General features: G+C 44.2%; 1 protein-coding gene across 2 annotated transcripts in view; it reads right to left on the reverse strand.

The window, feature by feature from the left end:
- The window catches only part of DSTYK (dual serine/threonine and tyrosine protein kinase), a 56621-nt gene that overhangs the window by 13181 nt on the left and 21623 nt on the right, over positions 1-21817 (reverse strand). For both annotated transcript variants that reach the window (XM_028530635.2, XM_036015527.1), the window contains exons 2-9: positions 18955-19343; positions 6865-7534; positions 3157-3389; positions 2674-2757; positions 1892-2068; positions 1198-1327; positions 685-841; positions 121-253 (exon numbers count right to left, since the gene is read on the reverse strand). In XM_028530635.2, coding sequence (XP_028386436.1) covers positions 121-253; positions 685-841; positions 1198-1327; positions 1892-2068; positions 2674-2757; positions 3157-3389; positions 6865-7534; positions 18955-19343 — 1973 coding nt within the window. The remainder of the gene's footprint in view (positions 1-120; positions 254-684; positions 842-1197; positions 1328-1891; positions 2069-2673; positions 2758-3156; positions 3390-6864; positions 7535-18954; positions 19344-21817) is intronic.

Here is a 21817-nt window from a genome sequence, read left to right on the forward strand (position 1 = left end):
GTCTTCTAAAAGACATTATTAGAACAAGACATTGAATGAACAAGAAAGGATGAAAGGCCAGACAGGAAGGTACTGATCTGGCTGCCAGCAGGATCTCACTCTCTCCCTGCCGGGCCTCACCTTCAGCCCAGTGTAGAGGTCCCGGTGGAGCCGCTCCATAATGAGCAGCACGGCAATGCTGGAGCCCCCACCGTAGTTGTAGTCGATGACAGAACCGTGGAGGTCCACCAATCGCTCATGCTTCGGCAGAGACCTGATGAGGAGGAGAGAGATCTGGGCTACAGTGCACAGCAGGCCACCACGTGGGAAGGAATAACCTTGAGACCATGCTTCATGCAGACCCACAGGTAGTGGCCCTCAGTAGAGAAAGAGAGCAAAGATAATGGGCTCTCAAACAAGAACAAAGAATTATGGAATCTAAAAATTGATAGGCATTTAGAACTAAGGAAGAAAATCAAATGAAAGGATGAATGAGAAATCAGGATGTTGAGAAAGGGCAGGGAAAGACAGTAAAGGCCTTGAAGAGAACAGCTCTGGGCCAGACACAGAAATACTGGGTCTACAACATTCTGAGACCGAGGTTTTGTACCAAGGCATGCTGTAGCTCTTGGTACAAAATTTATGCCGTGCTTCTGGCTTCTTCTCTGGACCTTTTCCCACAGAGGTGAATGAGACCCTACCCACCTCATGTAGTGAAATTCCAAGGCCAGGTCATTCCAGTGCTTCTCATCTGGAGGAACTACCGACTTGAGGGCACAAGGGAAGTGTCCCCCCCAGTTGTCACACAGGTACACCACACCATACTGGCCCCGGCCCAGTTCCTGTCCCAGTTTAGGTTTACCTACAAAGTACAGAGACAGAGATAAGACAGGAGGGATGGGAACTTGCTGGGCAACCTCCATAGGATTCTTAGCTGTGGACCTGCCTAGAGACAGGAAGTCATAATTACAGAGGGGGTGGGGAGCTGCCATTCTAAACCAGCATAAAGTAACCTAACTGGTTTGATTTAAATAAACTTTGGTCATGTTATTTGAACTATTTGAAGTAGCAGACCCAAACACACGTCAGGAATTAAAAAACACATCAGCGAATGCTACACAGATTCCCAAGGAAGCAGCTTTGGACACTGGGATTCTCCCAGGCTGAACAGGAGAACCTTCTTCCAATTTACTTGTGAAAAAAAAAACAAGGACTCACCATGTAGCAAGACATCCTGTAAAGAACGGCTCTCCAGAGAAAGCCTGGCCAGGCGAGGGGCGTGATCTTTCCGAACCTTCAGCCACAGGTCCTCAGTTTTCTCCAGCCGGCCTGAGTGGCCAGCTTCCAGCTGGGAGGACACGGAAAACAAGACATGACCCGTGAAGTCCCTAGCTCTGGCTTCCTCCCCTGCTATATAGGAATAACAATATCTGCTTCAGAAGGGTGACTGTGAGAATTAGGTAAGATGTATGTACCCAATTTAGTTCTGAGACCTGTCATAATGGGCTCTCGACAAGTAATAATTTTCCTCCTGTATGTGTATCGTATCTACCCACCCTCCCACAACACACACACGCACACACGCACACATCCCAAAAAGGACAAGCAAATGTCACAAAACTATAAACTAATATAGAAGTTGGACCTTTTCTGTCAATCATTCCTAAAATACTATAGAAAATTCCTGCCCCTTAATTTTCATACCTTACTAAATGAAATGGGAAGAAATTAACTAAAAAATAACATGAAAAATTTATTGATGAAACTTCCTGTGACATATTATCTTTTAATGGAGTAGAAAATATACTAATGATTTTTAAAACATTATGTGGAGAGCAGAGTAAACTATTACCCAGTAGATGAGGTTTTTCGCTGCTTGATCCAGCCTTCATCTCCTTTCCTACATACCCACCTGCCTCAGGGAGGCTGCAAAGGCCTCATGAGAACTATTGAGCCGGGTCCGGAATTGGCTGCAAATGCTTTTGGCCAGCTTGGAGGCACTGAGGCTCTCAATGGCTTCCTGGGCCACCTTCCTCTTCCATTCCAGTGTGATGGCAGGCGGGCTCACCCACGTGATGCGCTGGATGATCTGCCAGGACAAGGACAGTGAGAACAGGGACCACTAGAAAGAACCGACGCCCTTCCCTGTCTGAATTATCCATTCTTAAGACAGGTGCCATATGAAGTCTAAGACTGCACTCCAGTTCCATCTACCTCAAGACCAGGGCTCGGGCCAAGGGAGAGCATTAAAGAACACGAGGCCCAGTCTCTGTTGTCCACAAACTCAATACATTGCCCCTGGTGCCAGGGAGGCCCAGAAAATCCCTTTGTGAAGTCAGTAATCCCTCTGTGAACTCCACGTAAGAGGTGGATCACATTCCAGAAAAGGAACCACACTCGTAGCCTCTGGCATAAAAGCCTGGTTCTGAGAAAACATTTAGGTTGGGACAAGGAGATGTGAAGAAGCTAGTGAGGCAGTCTTATGGCTCCATAAAATAGCATTTAAACACACCCCTTTTAAGAGTTAAAGGTGGCGACAGTAACAATTACACCAGAACAAGCACGAACCAGGTTCTCCCCGGAAGGAAAGCAGGGACACGTGGCCACCTACACTAACAGAAGAGCCTATGGCAGTGACTAGGGTTCATGTGAGCCAACTAAGGGCCGGACATTTTTTCTCTAAGCAACCCCTACCTGTTTGATTTGTTCCCACAGCATCCTTGTAACCGAGGACCCTGAGTGAAATGTGACTTCAACATGATAGGCAGCATTTAAAATCTGAAAGAGGACACACAAAAGAAAATAAATATGTCCTGAGTGGTTTTTTTTAAAAATTCAATAAGAGATATTTACTCCAAGAACATAGTTTGGTCTCAAGGTTCTCAAATTTAACCCCCAATATATATGCAGCGTCAATGCAAGTTGATCACGCATTTTGTGACTATTTGGGAGCCTCTTCTTCATCTTCTTCTTGTTCACTGACTTAATTGCAGTTGTATAGTTCATAAGCACCTCCTATAGGCAGGGGTCGTATGATAGGAAATGAGCATAAATAAAATTCTAAGCGGATCAACAAGAAGTTGAAAGGGAAATTTTTGGCCTACTTGAAGTTGGGCTTATGCGTGGATTCTGTTTCATGTGTTATCTGGGACACGGTGTCTTACACTCTTTGAGTACCTGTTTGAGATTATTACTGGTGATGTGAACTGAGACATCCTGAGATTTCTCCAGGCTCTGCAGACACCGTTCTAGCGTTCCGACAAAACTCTCACGTAGGTAATCCACTGAACTGATCAGCTTGTTCGCCACTGCCTGATTCAGCCGGGAGATGATGAGTTCCTGGATCTGGCGCATACAGCATTTGATCTCTCTGGTGCCTACCGGTTCCCCATTCTCAGGGACAATGACGTCTACGGGGGCAGAGAAATAAGTTAGTTGGCTGTTGAGGGGAAGGGGCAGGCATACCAAATAAAAACATCTCTCAAGCCAAGGAGCTACCACAACAGCTACAAAACAGACGGTTGGCTGATGAACTCTGACTGACCCTCAGGGTGATCAGGGGCCATGTAACCCTCAACTACTTAAGGGAGCTAATAATCCTAAGAAGGAGCAATTGTGTCTAAAATAAGCCTGTTGATTTTGTTAGCTTTTTGGTCATATTTATTTTACCGAGTGCAGACTCTTGAAAAGCACTGTAGTAATTTACACACATAGTCTAACTTAATCTTCACAGTAGCTTTGTCAGGTGGGTATTACTGTTTACAGTTTTAGATCAGGAAACAGCCTCAAAGGGAGGATGAAGTGGGCCACTGGGAAGAGGATGGTACAGTTAGGAAGTACTATAGCCAGCACTTGAACCCAAAGCTCATGAATTTCAAAGCCTCTGATCTTTGTTGTTTCTCATACCACCTAGCATACTGAGAAAAATCCCAGAGTCAGGAATTCAGTTATAATCAATTACTAGATAAATAAAACGTCAAACTGGAACACTGATTGTCCCCTCCATGCCACTTCCTCTTCCCAGGATTAGAAACTCTGTTTTGTAGCCAGAGAACAGAAGAACTTACAGAAGATAAATTACCTGCAAACACTCCACTCCTAAAAAGGCACTCTTGTGTTTACTGGTGGAAATTTAGTGTTACCTCTTTGGAGGAAATCTGTCAACATCTATCAAAATTCTAAAGTAACTAACCAACAACAACAACAAAAACCTATATAACCTCTGACCTAACTACGCTGCTTCTAGAAGTTGTTTTTCTAGAAATATACCCTTACAAGTCCCAGAGATATATATGTATAATGACGATCAATGCAGTACAGTTTGTAACAGCAAGAAAATAAATAAATAAAAGAAACAAAGAAATAGCCTAAATGTTCATCATTAGGGTAATAGTTAAATAAATTAAGGTATAGATAACCATTACAAGATGACCAATTTGTACACACATCTCATAAAAGAGACCTTTTCATCAAAGGTCTCTAAGATATGAATTAAGTGAAAAAGCAGCAGCCAGCAGATATGGAGGAAAACTGGATGACTCGGGATGGTATGTCTATACCTCTGAGTTAAGTACCATGTATACAGTACTTAATTTATAGTCTCAATAGAAATCTGGCTCCACAGAATATGTTGTAGATCTCTTCTAAATCTATTTATTGTTGCCCCAAGAATACCCAGAGAAGACTCAGAACAAGGTAAGAAGCAAATTTATAAGTTGTGTCTAATATATAGCCAACCCGGTAAGTAGATCCACAAAAACACAATGGAGTTAACAGGGCCAGATATGTGATCTGCTTGTTTCCAGGTACTCCCACATCTGCTGAACTAACCATTACACCCCAGACACCAAATGTGATACGCCTGGCAATGACGGACAATCGAGTATTTCACTGTCTGCCCAACTTAGCTGCCCTGTGTATACTATGACATCAGCACTGCCAGTCCAGGGTCTTTAATGACTCAGAAGACTTCCCAGGATTTCCACTGCAAGTGAGCATTTCTTAGCAACTCCTCCTCACAGTAGGAATTCAACAGAGAGGGAATTTTGTTAATCTTTACAAAAACCGGTAAGAAATGAAACCTCCTATGCTTGCTAAAGCCAACCATGTTTCCTTTGTATCCGTAAGTTTAATGGCCACATACCATCACTCACATACTCATTCAGTCTCCAAAGAGGTACTGTAACAGACTCTGTGTTATTTGCTGCAAGGGATATAATAATAAGTCCCAGATCCTATTCTCCTGCATCTTCAGGATTTTAGAAAACAGAAGAACATAATTGTTAAAAACTAATTAAAAAATGAATTTCAAAGCCTCTGATCTTTGAAATTCATTTGTGAAATATGTCAGACATTTCAATTACAAATGAAATGCTTTGGGAGTTCAGATGAATGCAATGGTTATTAGCTAAGAAAATCAAAGACAACTTCATGAAAAATGTTACTTGGAAGATGCCTTGAAGGGCAGGTAGCATTCACAGACAATAAAAGACATTTCAGGTTTCGAGTATGGCATGAGCAAAAAGAAAAAGGGGCATACAGAAGATGGCAAGCAGTAGAGAGCACCTGAAACAGAAATTACATGAAGGTGCACAGTAGGGAATATGACCGAAAAAGCTGGTAAGGGTTAGGCTTTGGAAAAATCTTTCATACTAGGTGAAGAAGTCTAAACTTAGTCTGTAGGAACAGGGAGCCAGTGATGATGAACTAGAGAAAGGAGAAAAAGGTGTCAGTGAGATCAACCAGGTAACAGTAGTTCAGTCAGACTAAAGAAGAGGGAACAGAAAAGCAAAGATTGATATAAAATATGGGAGAAGCCTCATCAGGACTTTGCAACCAAATGGAAGTGGGCAAAGAGAAAGAAAACAGCGAAAGGCAATGCTGAGGATTCGAAGCTGGTTACGAGGAAGATAGTGGCATCACATAACTGGGAACAGACTGAGAAGCAGTGAAGCACGGAAAAAAAAAGTATGGGCTCAGGAATCAGACTATATTGACTCAAATTCTGCCTCTGCAATTTAGGGGTTATGTAACCTTGAGCAAATTACTGTGTAAGCCTCAATTCCCTCATCTAGAAAGTGGCAATAAGTATAATTCACCTTGGGAGGTTGTTTTTGAAAAAATAAACACCCTGCCCCCTCCAAAAAACATAATGCCCTTAGGTCCCATGTCAAAAACTCGAAGAATTAAGCAGTCTCAAGCACCTGTATTTTCAAAACCCCTCCCAGGTGATTTGGATATACAGCCACGGTTGAGAACCTAAAGCATAACTTGCAAACCATGCCATTCTAATGGTGGTAGAGTTCATGTTTGGTGCAGGGAAGTCTATACAGCTGTCAGTACACAAAGTCAGCAGCACCTAAAACTTCAGACACCAAAAGACTAACCTCTGTGGCCCAATCTTGTTAACAGCCATTTTAAGAATGGGACCACCAGAAAAGCTAAAAACACTACTTTGGGAAAGGCTCCTAAGTTGGGTTTCAAGAGCAGCCTGAAAAAAAAAATGGAGACTCACACACAAAAAGAGCCAATAAGGAATGGGCTACGCCAAAGGAGCCAAGGTTAAAGCGTGACTTAGTAACATTCTTCGAGCGGCTCTTTTCCAGCTCCATTAAGGTCAAGGGGATCCAGATATAAACTGGAGATTAAAAAGCACTATTAGGATGAATTTACCAGCAGTTGGGCTGATAGTCCTGGGAAGGAATGACGGTGGCATCTTCCAGGAATGTCTCCAAGAACAAGCGGCCACACTGGCTAAATGATTTCCAGTAGGCGCCTGCTGGTGACAGGGCGTAGATGAGAGAACCCTGAGGTTTCTCCATTTCCAGCTGGGAAGGGCAGAGGGTCCTGTAGTCCTGGCACCCCACCAAGTGTTCTGGGACCTACCTTTAAACTCCATGTTGGCCGCGTCATCCAGAAGCTCCTCCTTCATGGTGTTGAGTGTCTCAACAATCATGTCCTTCATCTCCTCCTGCTTTCGGTTGGCAATATTCATCAGCGATTCATATAACTCATTCTCCATTTTTCGAGTATATTCCAGGCGTTTGGGGGTAATCTGCAGGTCCCGCTGCATGTCAAAGGCCTGGTTAATGAAGATGTCAAGGCAGCAGCAGTGCACCAGGTTCAGGGCCTTGGCTCCATCCACCAAGCGAGCCTGCAGCACCTGGTGCGAAAATGTGCTCAAGTGTCTCAGCTTCTCACTTTGTTCCACCAACATGCTCTGAGCTTTCGTGTCCTGGCCAGAGGACCCACAGTTGCAGTGACTGATGCTCAGATAGCCCAGGTCAATTAGCTGGCGATGAAGTGGTGATCTCTCATTCTCCATTCTTTTGGTGGAGGAGTCAATGATCTCTGAGCCCAACTTCGGTACTTTGAAAAAGAATATGGGAAAAGAGAAATACTTTCGGATTTCCTGAAGCTCTTGCTCATCCCTCTCGGATAGTTCATCTCTGTGAAGCGCATAGGTTATCACAGGGAAGAAATCATTCGCCAAGTCACCCAGAACATCCACTGTGGGCCGGAGGCTTTGGCACGGTGCTACCACAATGTCCACATCCTGGAAGGGTAACGAGGTCATATCAGCACTTCAGGGTCAACTAATCCTTGCCTCCCCAAAGTCCCACACTGAGACCAAAATCCAGATCCATAATGGGGCAACTGGACTTTGGGGTGCCCCCAGTCATCTTTCCACCTCCTTCATCAGTTACCAATACTCATCTAGAGAGAGTGAAAAAACAAGTAAGTAGAAAGAATGGCAGTGTCCTTAGCCATTTCAGATGAAAAGAATACTTTTTAGTCCCTGACTTCCTTTGCTACTTGGAAACTCACGGTTCTCTCTGATGAAGAAGACAGACAAACAGAAGAAAGAACTATTACGGAAGCTGTCCGACTGAGACTGAGTCTGCCTGGAACACTCCCCGCCCCTGCACCCATGCCACAGCCCCATCCCCATGTCTCTCACTCGGCTAGCTCTGAAGCAGCCTTTCAACCTTGATGTGCATGTCATGTCACACTCTTACAGAGGCTTTCCTGTGACATGATCCCAAAGCATTTTTCTCTGCCTCTCCTTTTCTTATTAACACATCTAAAATTTATTTATTTAAAACACATTTTTCCCCACTAGCCAATAAACGCTTTGAGGGCAGTGACTATGTCTATCTTATTCATGATTGTAACTCCACTGTCCATAATAGAGTAAGTCCTCAATATGGTTGAATCAATCGAGCTACAGCAAACTAAAAGCCAGGCCTACCAACATTATTACTGTCCTATTGTAAGAGTCTGCAGGTGTCCCAAAGTCTTAGCCATTTAAGTACTGGAAATACCTTTATTCTCAGAACCACGTGGTATAGCAGAAATTAAAGTCGGCCCATCCAATATTCAGCCTCTGCGTTATTTGGGAAGGCAATGTCCTCTACAGACAGGGGTAGCCAACTAAGCATATGGGTCTGCCAGGAAAGCCCTTTAGAGGAGATTTGATTCTACCCAGAAGTATGCCCGTTGGCCTTGCCCTGCTCACCTGGAGCACAGACGTGGCACCTGGAGCAGAAATGGTACACCGCAGCTATAAGGTAAACCTCAGTGTGGACCCAGAGTTAAGGAGCATGAACCAAAAAAACCCCAGGAGCCTGGAAACCTGATGACCACAGAGCTGCCACATAAGCCCGGAAGTGCCTAGCAGTTCTTTAAAAAAAAAAAAAATTAACCTGTGTCTTATTTAAAAAGCCCCTGCTTTTCTGACTGCCTTTTGCATTTGACTGAACCCAAGTTCTTAAAGTGAGTTTCAAGAATGATCTCTGGTTTAGAAACAAACCTTCTACGGGTCCTTTTCCTAGGCAACAGCTTCTGCTTTGCATTTTACTTCTTTCCTGAGGGTCCTGAAGCACTCTGGAGCATGTACTTCTGCCTGCAGCACATGCTGCTCCCCTGTATCTCTGAAACAGGCTGCTGGGCCTGGCATTCCAGACCTAAGGGCTGACCTGCAGACTCACGCCTGTAGCACCACCACAGGCGCACTGACTCCTGACGTCTTCAGGCATCTACAGACTCAAAATCAATCCTCCACTGCATTCCAGCACATTTTACGTGCTGGAACTCAACACAAATCTGCCCAAGTTTGTGTCCTTAATAGTTGTCAGATGTTGAAATTTTACTTTATTTGAAATCTAAAAAATATACAATTTGTTTAGTTTCTTTCAGAGTAATATTGTTTTCATTCTTTACCTTATTTGAGCAACATGTATTTCTGATGGAAGATTTTCAAATATCAAAACCTAGGACCTCTTGCCTTTTTGATCTCCTTCTCTAGATAAGTAAGAAAGAACTGAGAAATGCCAGCCTATTGTTTCTCATACTGTGTGTGTGTGTGAGAGAGAGAGAGAGAGATCTCTCCCATTCACAGCAAAGCACAAAGGTCTCACCTTCCCCAACAAAGCACTAGTAAGTTTTATTCTGAAGTATGTCACATAAGTGCCATTTGGCTGGCCACTTTTAACTCTAAAGCTGAAAGTGTTTTTAGTATCTCACCATTTGTATTTGAGCAGACACTGCATAAATCCACCTATTTTCCACCCAAGCCTGGGCCAAGAAGAAATCTGCTGCGTCATCTGTGTCTTGAATTGCATGAAATGTTTTCTGACTGGAAGATTCATCTGACACTCACCATGCTATTCCAAACAAACCCTCTTTCACTCCCCCGAGTCACACTGCTAGAGTAAGAATCATTTCATGAGGCATATGGAAAAGGTGGGTAAGAACTTGTAACGTTTACAGCAGAACATACAACCACCGAAATGCCAATATTATAATTTCATATAACTAGAAAAAGACTAGAAGAATATCTCAAGAAATGAAAATATAATATGGTAGAGAATTATAAATGAAAGTGTTCTCAAAAACATTTATTTTAAAATTACAAAGCTGTCTTAAATATATACGTTTTAAAAGATGTAAGTTGCCCTGACTGGTTTGGCTAGGTTGGCTGGGCACAGTCCACTGAAGCAAAAGTTTACCAGTTCAATTCGCAGTAAGGGCACATGCTTGGGTTGCAGGCCAGATGCCCAGTTAGGGGTGTTTGAGAGGCAGCCAATTGGTGTTTCTCTCTCACATTGATGTTTCTCTTCCTCTCCTTCTCCCTCCCTTCCCCCTCTCTAAAACGAATAAAAGCTGAAATATTGAAAACCAAAGTAAGTGTTGTTTAGAAAATTTTCAGGAAGAATTTTTATTTGCTTGTTTATTTGATGGATTTTGTTAAAATTCTAAAATAAATTTCCAGGTTTTCCTCAAAGGACCATTTTGTGTGTGCAACAGAACCATTGGCCAAGGCCGCCAAGTCCATTTGTAGAATCAATATCCTTTCTAAGACCTGGCTAACTTGACTTGCTCAGGGATGCAAATTCATTTGTTTTAAATGGATTCAAGGTTTTCTAATAGGGGAGTATTACCTGACTACGCTGGCACCTAGAAAGAACTTGTCTACTCCTCAATACATCCTGTACTAAACAAGAATGGACAGAAAACAAGTACCATGCGCTCCTCCCCGTTCCTCAGTAACTTGTACAGTTGTCCTCACTGTTCTGTCATGACTTCTGGAGGACAGGAAAAAAGGGCTGCTGGCTGAGCCCTTGGCAGGAGCACAGATTAGACCGGAATGCGATATGAGATTCTGCAATACTCATGGTGAAGGGATGACTCATGCCTCACAGTTATAAACAAAAAGGAAGCCAGCACTGTCTCCTGGAGACAGGGAGTAAAAAAAAAATAACTGATAGAGGACAAGCCAGACCTGTTCTGGGCCCCATCATGACCACCTGCGAGGGAAGTCTGACCTCAGAATGCCTGTTCCATAGAAGGCTGTGTTCCTTCCCAGTTCCTAGAACAGTGCCTGGCATTTAGTAAGCACTCAATAAATAAATGTCAAAGGAATGGATAAATAAGACTTTACTACTTGCTCAAAACCACTTTCAATAACCATGAGTAATCCTGGCCGGCTAGCTCAGTTGGTTAGATATGCCAAGGTTGCAGGTTCTAGCCCTGGTCAGGGCACATACAAGAAGCAACCAATGAATGCATAAAGTAAGTGGGACAACAAATTGATGTTTCTCTCCCCCTCCCTTAGTTTCTCTAAAATCAATAAATAATTTTTTAAAAATTAACCACAAGTAAAATTTTCTACCTTTCAACCCATATCCCACACATTTATCTGGAATTGCTGTCTGCCTCTACTCCAAGAATGATGCAGTGAGTTAGCATTTTGCTTCTAACTCAGTCAAGGAACCAGAATCGCAGGGAAAGCGTGAGAATACCCCATACTTCCATTTTAAGTCACAGTAGATTCCTAGAGAGATTTCTTCTGTGGGATGCATTCTGCACAAATCTATGGGATCTACAGATGTTGACGTTACCATCAATTTTCTTCACAAGACTGAGAATGCAAGAGAGGAGATTGCTACTCTGCAGACACCAGAATCCACCTCTTCGGTTTTGTTTCTGATGTAAAATGCCACTATCTTAAATGCTAAGAAGAAATCACGCAGCTGCTGAGGAGGCCTGACGGCTCCCTAAGACGGCCAGCTCCACTGATGAGAGCCCCAAGTTCTGTGCCCATGGCGCGTGGCCTGCGTCCGTTTCCAGCCAAGAATGGCCATGCCGACTGCCGCTTCAGACAGAAGGCGGCCATGTCCTCGGGTAGGTCACAGCTGTCTCTGCTTTCTCTGCAGTCCTGAAACCTCAGGTTTATGTCACACAAAAGAAAAGAACACAACACAACGATATGGTTGTCCTGACTTGCTCCCCCACGGACACACCCTCAACTTCTTCCCTGTCCCCAAATTCTTCCTATTTTTACTGTCAATTCTCTCATGCAGTTCTCACAGGGCAGCTGAAAGGCAAAGTTTTTTGTTGTTGTTGTTGTTTGTTTGTTTGTGTTTGTTTTTACACAGGGTTAATTCTTCCTTATTCTTATATAGCTCCTGGAACTCATTATTACTCTTAAATGTTATTTACATATTAAGAAAAACACCTCTCTATTCTTGTTACATTATAGAAAATACCTTGACTCTTGTGGGTGCAGTCGCACAGGGGGGCTGCAACTCCAGGGCCACTCCTGCCTCAGACGCACCTGGGACTGGCCTGAAGCCAACCCATAGCTTTATGCAGCAGTCAGCATGGAATGGATGCAGGCTCATCTCCCTACTCAGTACAAGTATCAGTATGGTAACTCAGGTGCCAGAAACAAGACCTGGAAAAAAACACAACCCCAACCAGATCCCTCAACTAAGCACAGAAAGCATGATGCTAAAAGTGGGAATATATTTACAAACCTAAACACTCCAAAACAGGGGCTCTGCACCTCAACTGATAAGCACGGAGCCCTTAAGGATCAGAACTATCTTCTCTGCATTTCATACTTCCTGTCTGTAAAAGACAAGTTTACAAGAATGTACTGAATGGACACTTCGCATTCTACCAATGGATATTCAAACACCCATAGCTATAGGTAAAGTAGGAATCTGAAGCTTTTTTCTTTTACCATTTACTACACCCATTGAGAAGGAAAGACAGACAGACAGACAGACAAAATAGTGGAAGAGAGAAGGAGGAAGGGAAGACTTTATTTACCTATTAACTTCATGACTTAGCTTTTATATTATTTGCCTTTCTATAACATTTCTCTTCTTTCATTCTATTACAAAAGTACTTCATAATGAATTATGAAAAATTCTGTCTCTAGGTATAGCGGAATCATAACTGTAAGTAAATTAGAACCAGGAGGACTCAGGTTTGACAAAAGGAGGGAGTTCCAACAGGGACAGTTCTCAGGGAAGGGACGAGTGACAGAGAGTAGGCAATCCTCTTCTCAAGGACACTGACTGACTCACACGAAGGGAGGAGGAACTGCTTCTGCGCACCAGACACTGCTGGGTGCTTCACATACACTCTGTCATTTAAGCCTCAACGCACACCAGTCCTAAAAGAGACTGGTGGCTAACTGCCCCCATCTCACAAATGAGCGAACTGAGCACCAGAGTGACAGAGTCAGTTAAGTGACAAAGACGGGATGTGAAGCCAGGTCCACCTGACTACAAGCACCATGTTTAAATAACAACTGAAGGTCCACTGCTCGTCAGGAACCATCTGTCAGGGACGTTCTGAAAGAGGAATAAAGGTCGGACAAGATGATTTCAAGGACCCGAACAATGCTTGTATTCTGTGTTAAGAAGTATATGCTGGCTGCAGAGTAAAGGCCCTGCTACGAAACAACCCTACAAGGACTGGGTGAGATATCAGAAAAGTCAGGAGAAAATATTTTTCATAGTCCCAACAACAGTTTCTGCACGGTGACAGTCCTTTCGACCTCTCAGTCTCTGAAGTGGGAAAGATTCCCTAACCACCCCCGCGCCCCCCCCCCCCCCCCCCGGCCCTTCTCAAAGGGAAACACCAGTAGACTCCCGAGACAGGGAAAAGGAGGGAAGAAGACATCTGGTGCAGGAAAGAGGCAGGCTCCCAGAAAAGGGAGAAGACAAAAGAGGAAGGTTAAGATTAAGACTCTGATCTTGGGACAGGTTTTCTCCCCAAGAGCCAACCCTGGAAGGCCAAAAATTAATCACTGGAGGTGAACTGAGAAAACTGTTCTTAAGAGATATCAAGGCTTCTCTAGTGAGCACAGGGATTTCTTTTTTTTTTTTTTTTTTAATCTTGCCTCTAAACTACACATATCCTTAATAGGTAAGTTAACTTATAATGAGTGTTCCCAGGTTTCTTGGCAAAAAACAGTGTATGCAGGACAGTTCCATTCCACTATGCATGTTAGTGTGCAGTAGGGGAAAGGTCAGAGAGATGCTAAAATCAAAGAACACAGGACTACTGCCTAGAAGAGATTTAGCATTTGCCTGAACCTCCCAAATCCTTTTCTTTTTAAACATATCACTTTAGTTTCCCTTTCTTTTTACCCCAGAAAACCACGGTTTCTTTATTTTACTATCTCTTGAATATCATTATTTCTGTCTTATATATGTTATCCCAACTTCATTTCTTTGTCTTGAAATGGCCAGTTTTGGCCTAATTTCATGCACTTTCTCCTCTCAAAAGGATCTTCTTGCCTTGAGAACCCTCACCCAGACGTCTTTCCTACTTTTTCCCAATCAACCATTATCTTTCGATTTAGATATGTTCCAGAGAAGATACAGTATCTAAGAAAGTAAGCAACACAACAAATTTACTTCTATAAAGTGCCATATTAAATGCCAATAACTAGACAAAAATTGAGAGAAGCTAACCTTCTAGCAACAAACAATGTTCAGAACAAACAGAACTAATAAGCAAAACAGAGAGAGATTCAAAACAGAGCAGGCCGATGGTTCTGGGGCGGGGGGTGGGGGGGGGGACGGGGACTGGGGGACCTGAGGGACAGAGCAAAGGAAAAGAAATCACAGCAGGGACAGCGGTGTGATGACTGTGTGGGGGAGAGGGTGGAGGGGTGGATGGAGGTAGAAAAGGGTATGAAGGGGATAACTGGTAATAAAAAATACAATAAAAAATAAAGCATTAAAAAACTTTTAGCCCCGACTAGTATGGCTTAGTGGATTGAACATTGGTCTAAGAACCAAAGGGTTGCGGGTTTGAATCCCAGTTAGGGAACACGCCTGGGATGCAGGCCAGGCCCCCACAGGGGGGTGTGAGAGGCAACCACACATTGACGCTTCTCTTCCTTTCTTTCTCTATCCCTGCCCCTTGCTCTAAAAATAATTTTTTTTAAATCTTTAAACATTTTTTTTAAAACCATTTGGATTTAAAATTTTGTGTAAACTGTTGTCATTTTAAGTAAGATCCTTTATAATGATTTTAGCTTGTGAAAGTGTTAACTGCTGAGAAATTAAAAATATCACTGTCTGTATAACAAAACAGATTTTTTCCATCGAAAGCTACTGATTGAGGATTATAAAGAGAAAACTTTTTAACTCCAACTGGTTAATGTTACAAATAGTAAAAAAAAAAAAAAAAAGTTTACTTGCTAGGAGACCTTTCCTAGAAACAGCAATCTACTTCAGTTCACTGAAATACACCCTACCAGACATCACCATGAGCCAAAAAAGGTGTTAGCATATGGCAGGCTGGCTGCCAGGTGACCCGTACATCTGTCCAAAGGGCGGGAGGACACCTGGCAGGGACGGGCAGGCTGCTGATAAGAGCAGGCCCGCTGAGGGCTGTGGAACAGCCCCGGGGAACGAAACTGCACTGCTGGGACGCGGGGATCGCACCTCAGGCCGAGGAGGTTTAATCCTCTCCACTTCTGTTCATTCCTTTTCTTGCAGTGTTCATCGGAAAAAAATACACATGCACCACACACATCAGACTGAGACGACTCTGAGGCACACTGCTGGGGTCCACTAGATTTACGAGAGGAAAAAAGAGAAAACAAGGCAGGAAGATGTATGTGCAGAAAGGGGTGGGTGCGGAAGGGGAAACGTGTCTGTACACGGGAGACAAAAGCAGCACACACGGTGAGCGGCGAAATGTGCTGCCAGCTGGAAAATGACTATGTTTGTTTCGTGCTTTTTTAAATTTAACAATAAACAAGGTTTCAGAAACTAATGGCTTGACATGTTCCTCTAACAATGAATCATGAACCAAGAACCTAAGGGGACCCAGAACTAAAAAGCTGAGAATGCCGAGTACTGTGGGTTCGCTGGCCTATTCCGGAAAAACTGAAAAGGGTTCATTTATGAGGACTTGAAAGTGGTGCGTTAGAAGGACAACCATTGTATGAGAGGGTAAGGAAAACTTCTGCTTTGATAGTTTGACAGCTAAAAATGAACCTCCATTTCCCTTAATTCAATCTTGGTTTCCTTTGTTCAGTGTTTCCTTTCTTTACCGCCCGCACACCCCAGATGGAAGGGCTGCACAGAGCTAGCTCACTGGTCCTAAACATGAAGGGAGCTCAACAAAAAGATCTCTCTCACTGGCACGAAAATCTCCCAGGTGGCGGGGAAATGCCCCCAGCAGCGAGCTGGGCATGGCTGCTGTATTTAACAGGGACAGGAGCCTGTCTAGAGAGACAGGGTGGCCCGAGCTCCACCAAGGCTGCTAAGGTCACTCTGTGGCTCCACATCAAGGGATTCTAAACTGTGAACCGTTGGGGCCCGTTGCTATTTCTACATCAAAACCATACAGAATAAAGCAGACCTGGAGAAACATTGGCTAAGGAAGCCTCAGAAACCACATGAAACAGAAACAAAGACTAGCAAATTCCTCAAGAAAAGAGAAGACTACTCCTTAAGCAAGAATGTATACTTCAACTGTATGGAGAGAAAGCTGTTTGGTATCTCAGCACGGGCCAGGAGCGGGGCTGGCAGCTCTCACGGGAAGGCGGGTGCTCAGACGTGCACCTGGGCAAGGCTCTCACTCCCCCTTCTCGTGTCACCTCCGTTCATGGAGCAGAAGTAAACGGGCATCAAAAATGGAAATCAATAAAATAAATACATAAAACATTTAAAAAATGAAACCACTAAAATGAAGGGGCACCAAGAAACCAAGTAACTTGCTCCCCCTGCAAGGGTTCTGCTCACATTCTAAGCTTGCTTGTAAAAGGCAACAGCAGGCAAACTCACCGCCCCACTTAGAGCGGGCGTGTCACCTGTCAAACAGGGTGAGCTGCAGGTCACAAGGTATCGGGCCATAGCACCAACTTAGTGGTTGCTACCATTCGTTTTTTCAAAACGAACTCAAACAGAATAAAAAGGAAAATATCACAGTGTTTTGCAAGAAATAAAGTATTATTTCATGAAACTTTATTTCAAATGTACATGTGTACATATGTACTGGGTCCTGTTATAAATCGTTATTTCTTACAATGTTTTAAAATCTACAAGTATGAAAATCACTGAGCTACTGAAAACTGGAGAAAACCAGACCAGGGCAGTATACTAGAGACAGATCGTGTATGGATCAAATCCTTAGACTTGTGAAGAGGTTCATGGGTCACCTGAGGATGAGGAGCCTCAGTCAATATACAAGAATTGCTCTCAGAGTGATCTATGAACTCTCGCAATTGTCCCTGAGCTAAGAAGTATGAGCTCTAGGTATGAAAACAGGAAAGCCACCACTGAAACTGTCCTTACAGAAAATGCTGCCTTATGCGAGGAGGAACCCCCCAAATGGAACTATCTTCTGGAGGGCGGCCCCTTGTAGAACAGGCTTCCTCCACGAGGTGAGTGTTCTCGGAACCGTCTGTTTCAGTGTGCGAGCTGGTGGTGGTGTGAGAGGCTGCGTTTGGCACCACTGAATTTTTTTTAAAGAATCTTTCAATATGTTTGCCCATTTCATGATGGGTGATTTACGAGCACACCTGCCCACACTGTGCTGAGTGTTCAGCAGTTTTTGACCAAAAAGGGCATACTCCCGTGCCCCATCCTCCCTATTCACCTGATTGCACCCCAAGTGACTTCTTTTGTTTTCCTGGATGAAAGAAATCCTCAAAGGAAAACATTTTGCTGATATGAAAGAGGTGAAACAAAAAATGGCAGAAGCACTAAAGGCATCAAAATCGACAAGTTAAAAAACTATTTTGGGCAGTGGAAAAAACGTCTCTATAGGTGTATTGCATCAAGTGGAGAGTACTTTGAAAGTGACTGAAGCTTAAACATGTAAGACTAAATACATAATTTTTTATAAATAAATTCTGAGTTTTCTGCCCTCCCCTTGTATACATAGCCCCCTCTAGCTTTTATCAAGATAAAATAAACGTGGACTCTGGCCCTGACTGGTGTGGCTCAGTGGATTGATTGCCAGCCTGCAAACCAAAGGGTCACTGGTTCAATTCCCAGTCTAGGGCACATGCCTGGATTGTAGGCCAGGTCCCCAGTAGGGGACACACAAGAGGCAACCACACACTGATGTTTCTCTCCCTCTCTTTCTCCCTCCCCTCCCCTCTCTAAAAACAAATTAATGAAATCTTAAAAAAATATAAATGGGCTCTGGAAGGAAGTGACAGGTTCTACTTCAAGAATATCATATAGACCATGGCCATAACAGAAGGGCTCTTTCACTGCCCGGGAGATCAAACCTGTTAGAACAAGGGGAGGTGAAGAGATTTTAAGAAAAAAGAAACCATTTTCCTAGTCTTGCCAACCTAGCTCTTTCTTCCTGGCACTGCTAACCAAGGTGATAGACTCTATTCTGACAGCGTCTGCATTCTTTCATTCCTACCCACTCCTGACCCTCGGGCATAGTCACATCCTTTGCTGATCCCCATCTAGTCTAATAAAATAGCCCAGTCCTAGCACAAGTGAGGAGTCCTCCCCGAGTGGAGACAGGAATACCAGAGAGACAACGTGATTCTTAGGCTATGCCACAAGACCTGTGTTTTCTTTGGAGAGTTTACTGCAAAAGAGAAGCAAATGACATTCTTCTCGTGCCGGGATCTCTAGATCTCATAACATTGGGCCAGACTTGTCCTCACATTCCCAAGCTCCTTAGAAAGTACAACATGATCTATCCCACTTAGTTCAGCAAGTGATGGCTAAGCCTAAGGAAAACCTCGCAAAATTTTTTGCTCATCTCAACTCTCACAAGAACATTAATTATGCATCATCTTGTTGCTCCTTTTAGAAAGGGATGGCTACAGGCACTCCTAGCAACACCTTCCTGCTAAGAAAGGAAAAGGATTTCTAACCCCAATAATAATTATTCTGTAAAAGCATGTCGAGATGCAAGTATCACATCCCCTCTATTTTAGAAAGGGAGATAGGAGGCAAGGAAACAAGACAATTGCCCGGGACTGTGCAGTATGACAGCAGAGGCAGGGATGGGCTCTGCTACAACCATGTCCGTTTCCAAGTTCCTAGACTATGTTCCTTTGACTTCATCAGCTGATGCTCAGAGCCCAGGGTATGTAATGCCAAATTACTTTCTGAAAAAGCTCAAATACAAGAAAAGCTGGTATACATGTGTACAATTGTATAAGTATGAGATTGGTACCTGTAGGAGAGCATGATGCATCGTCACCTCCAGTTCGGCTAAAACATGGGCAGCATCCTCACTGTCCTCTTGGACCTCCAAGTCCTCCTCAGGGATGGTCTCCCAGGTGCCCTGGTGAGCAACCAGAGTGTGGACTAGTTCATACTGGCCGGGTAGCGCCAGGCTGACCCGAGTCTGAGTCCCATAGGTGAAGCGGAGGCGCCGAAGCTTACAGCTCTCCTCACTGCCCAGCTTGGTAGTAGGAAGCACCTGCGCCCCCAACAGCAGGTTCAATAGCTGGCACTTGGCATTACAGTCCTGGCCGAGGATCAAGATGCAGGGGAGGCAGTCCACAATCTGCTGGAGGTACTTCTCTTCCTTAGGTGGGAAGGAAATGCAGCTCAGCTGGCCTGGTTGGGGAAGGGGAGGGTGGAGAAGGAGAAAGGAGGACAGAGAGAAGAGTGAGGAGGGCAGAGAGACTCACACAGAGACCCCATTAGGATGCCAGGATCCTAGAGAAGGAATTTCTAGGAGGCTCTTGGTTGAAGGAGGTATCGGGAAAACACCCTGGTCAGAAAAGGCTCCTCAATATCAAGCAGAATTCCCCTCTGGGGCTCATCCCCAAAGCAGCTGTTTCCATCCAGAAAGGTGGCAGTGGCCTGATCTTACCCTCTCGCCTTCCTTTTTCATCCAGTGGAGGGACAGCCTAAGAAGTTTACAAGGACTTAGGCACAATCACAAGATCATTAAATTGACAAAGCCACAAACTGGGATGTGACTCCAAGTGTAAGAGGGTGCAGCCAGAGGGTCCCCAAAAGAAGGATTTGTAATGGGGTTCAGAACTCAAGGTGTCCAGCAAATATGAGAAAGATATACAGGATGTCCTCACCCTCCACCACAGGTGTGAGTTGGGGGAAGGGACACATGGAGCAGGGCCATTGAGAGCTGTTTTGCATAGCAAACCTTTGCAGCTAACCTCTGGTGTGGTCATTTAACACATCTATAACCTTTAACTGGTTGCATAGATATGTTAAAGAGCTGTGGCCATGCTCTGAGTCAGGGGGATGGAAGGAACTTCCCCCCAAGATGTAACTGGGAGGCAACTCCCCCTAGTCACAGTGCCTGTGTGAGAACTTGGAGATGATTGGCTCCACGACGTGGGGCCACCCCTGCCCAGACTCATGATAGAGCCCAGTAAAGCTGGAAGGATATTTAAACCCAGACTTGGCAGCCATTGAAGAGAGAACCATGCGGTTTTGGCTGAGTGGAGACTCCTGCAGCCATGTAAGGAGAGGGAAGCACGTGGCTGTAGCCATGTAAGGAAAACCACACACTTTTGGCAGAGTGGGGGGGTGCCCCCCCTGCAGCCATGAGAAGAACCACCACTCTGCTCTAGCAAAGAATCACCATGCGGCTTTAGCAGAAAACTACCACGCAGCTTTAGCTGGAGATCCAGCAAACAGCTGATGGTGCTGGGAACCAAGGGAGGCCTACCAGCCGAGCACGGATTACTGGGAAGAACCGAGAGCTGCCTGAGACATGGCCTTCTATTTCTTTCCCTCGGTACCCCAAACTGGGCAAAGGGGGGAAGGAAGGACTGTGTGTGTTTGTGGGTGTTTTAAGGGACTTTGGGATTTTGATGAAGACATTAAGTCATTACTCTTAAGTCTGTATAACTTGAATAAACAATTCCTTTCCTTTTCACCAATCTCTAACATGGAGAGGTATAATTCTCTGGCAAAGGGGAAGGTGAACCTAGTGCAGGGGGACCCCAGGAGAAATGGGGGTCAATTCAGTAGCATTGTGGGACCCTCTTCCCTGGTGGTCAATCAGGGAAAATCATGGGAGACCATAGGTACAGTAGCTTTAAAGTAATACAATTACTTGTACATGCTCAGTAAAGCCCACCAAAACTAGCCAGGAAGGATCCGCCCTATAAGAATAAAGTCCCTCCAGCCCATGAGGTCAATCTCTGCTTGCAGTTGGCCTGCTCCCATGTTCTCCGCTATAAACTGGGTGTTCGGTTCAATTCTTTGTCCCCATCACTAAGAACCTGGTTACCTGTGCCAACCTGTGACACAAGGAGAAACTACACCTGAATATGTCAAAATGAAAATCTTCCTTGTGACCACAGAAGACCTAGTACTTGAACACATTCAGCCTTTTTAAATGTCACTACCATATGAAGTTTTAGCTTGTTATTTTCCTCTTTTATGACATTTCATAATTATATATATGAGCTAATCTCTAAACACACACACACTGAAATTAAAATTTATTCAAGTTTACATAAGCTCTAGAATCTTTTCTGGTTCACCTCTCTGATAGCTGGCGACAGCATCCCAGCAGCCAAATCATGTGTTTCCTTAAAAAAACTGAGTGCTCAATCAAGATCAGTATCTCCTAATTAAATCACACTCCCCCAGTCTATGGGTGGCAAGACCCTGAGCGAGACGAAGGGAAAGAAGGGCCTGTCAGGGTGAAATCCAGGCACAATGAGAAAAAGACGTGATCTCTCTCAAAAACATTCTTTCAGGACAACCACAATTCCACAAACAAGGCAAACAGTGTTCAAAAAAGAACCGAAGACTTCCTCAAGTATGAAAGCCTCTGTTTGAGACAGGGGACCAGAAATTAGTTGATGGAAACTCAGATTCTGAACTTGGTCAGAATCCCCGACTCGTTCAGTGCCTGGCCTGCCTCTGTCTGTGACTCGGGCAGCCCTTGCGTTTGTTCAGAAAGGCACAGGCACACAGCTCCTAGGCTGACAGAAGGCGGGTCTTACGTCTTAATTGGAATCTGGGGTGGCCCCAACTGAAACAGTAATCACTGTAGTCACTTAACCACGAGCTGTATTAAATCACCATGAGCTGTTTATTTCGTC

Source organism: Phyllostomus discolor, chromosome 14 (genome assembly GCF_004126475.2).
Source record: "Phyllostomus discolor isolate MPI-MPIP mPhyDis1 chromosome 14, mPhyDis1.pri.v3, whole genome shotgun sequence".
NCBI classification, from domain to species: domain Eukaryota; kingdom Metazoa; phylum Chordata; class Mammalia; order Chiroptera; family Phyllostomidae; genus Phyllostomus; species Phyllostomus discolor.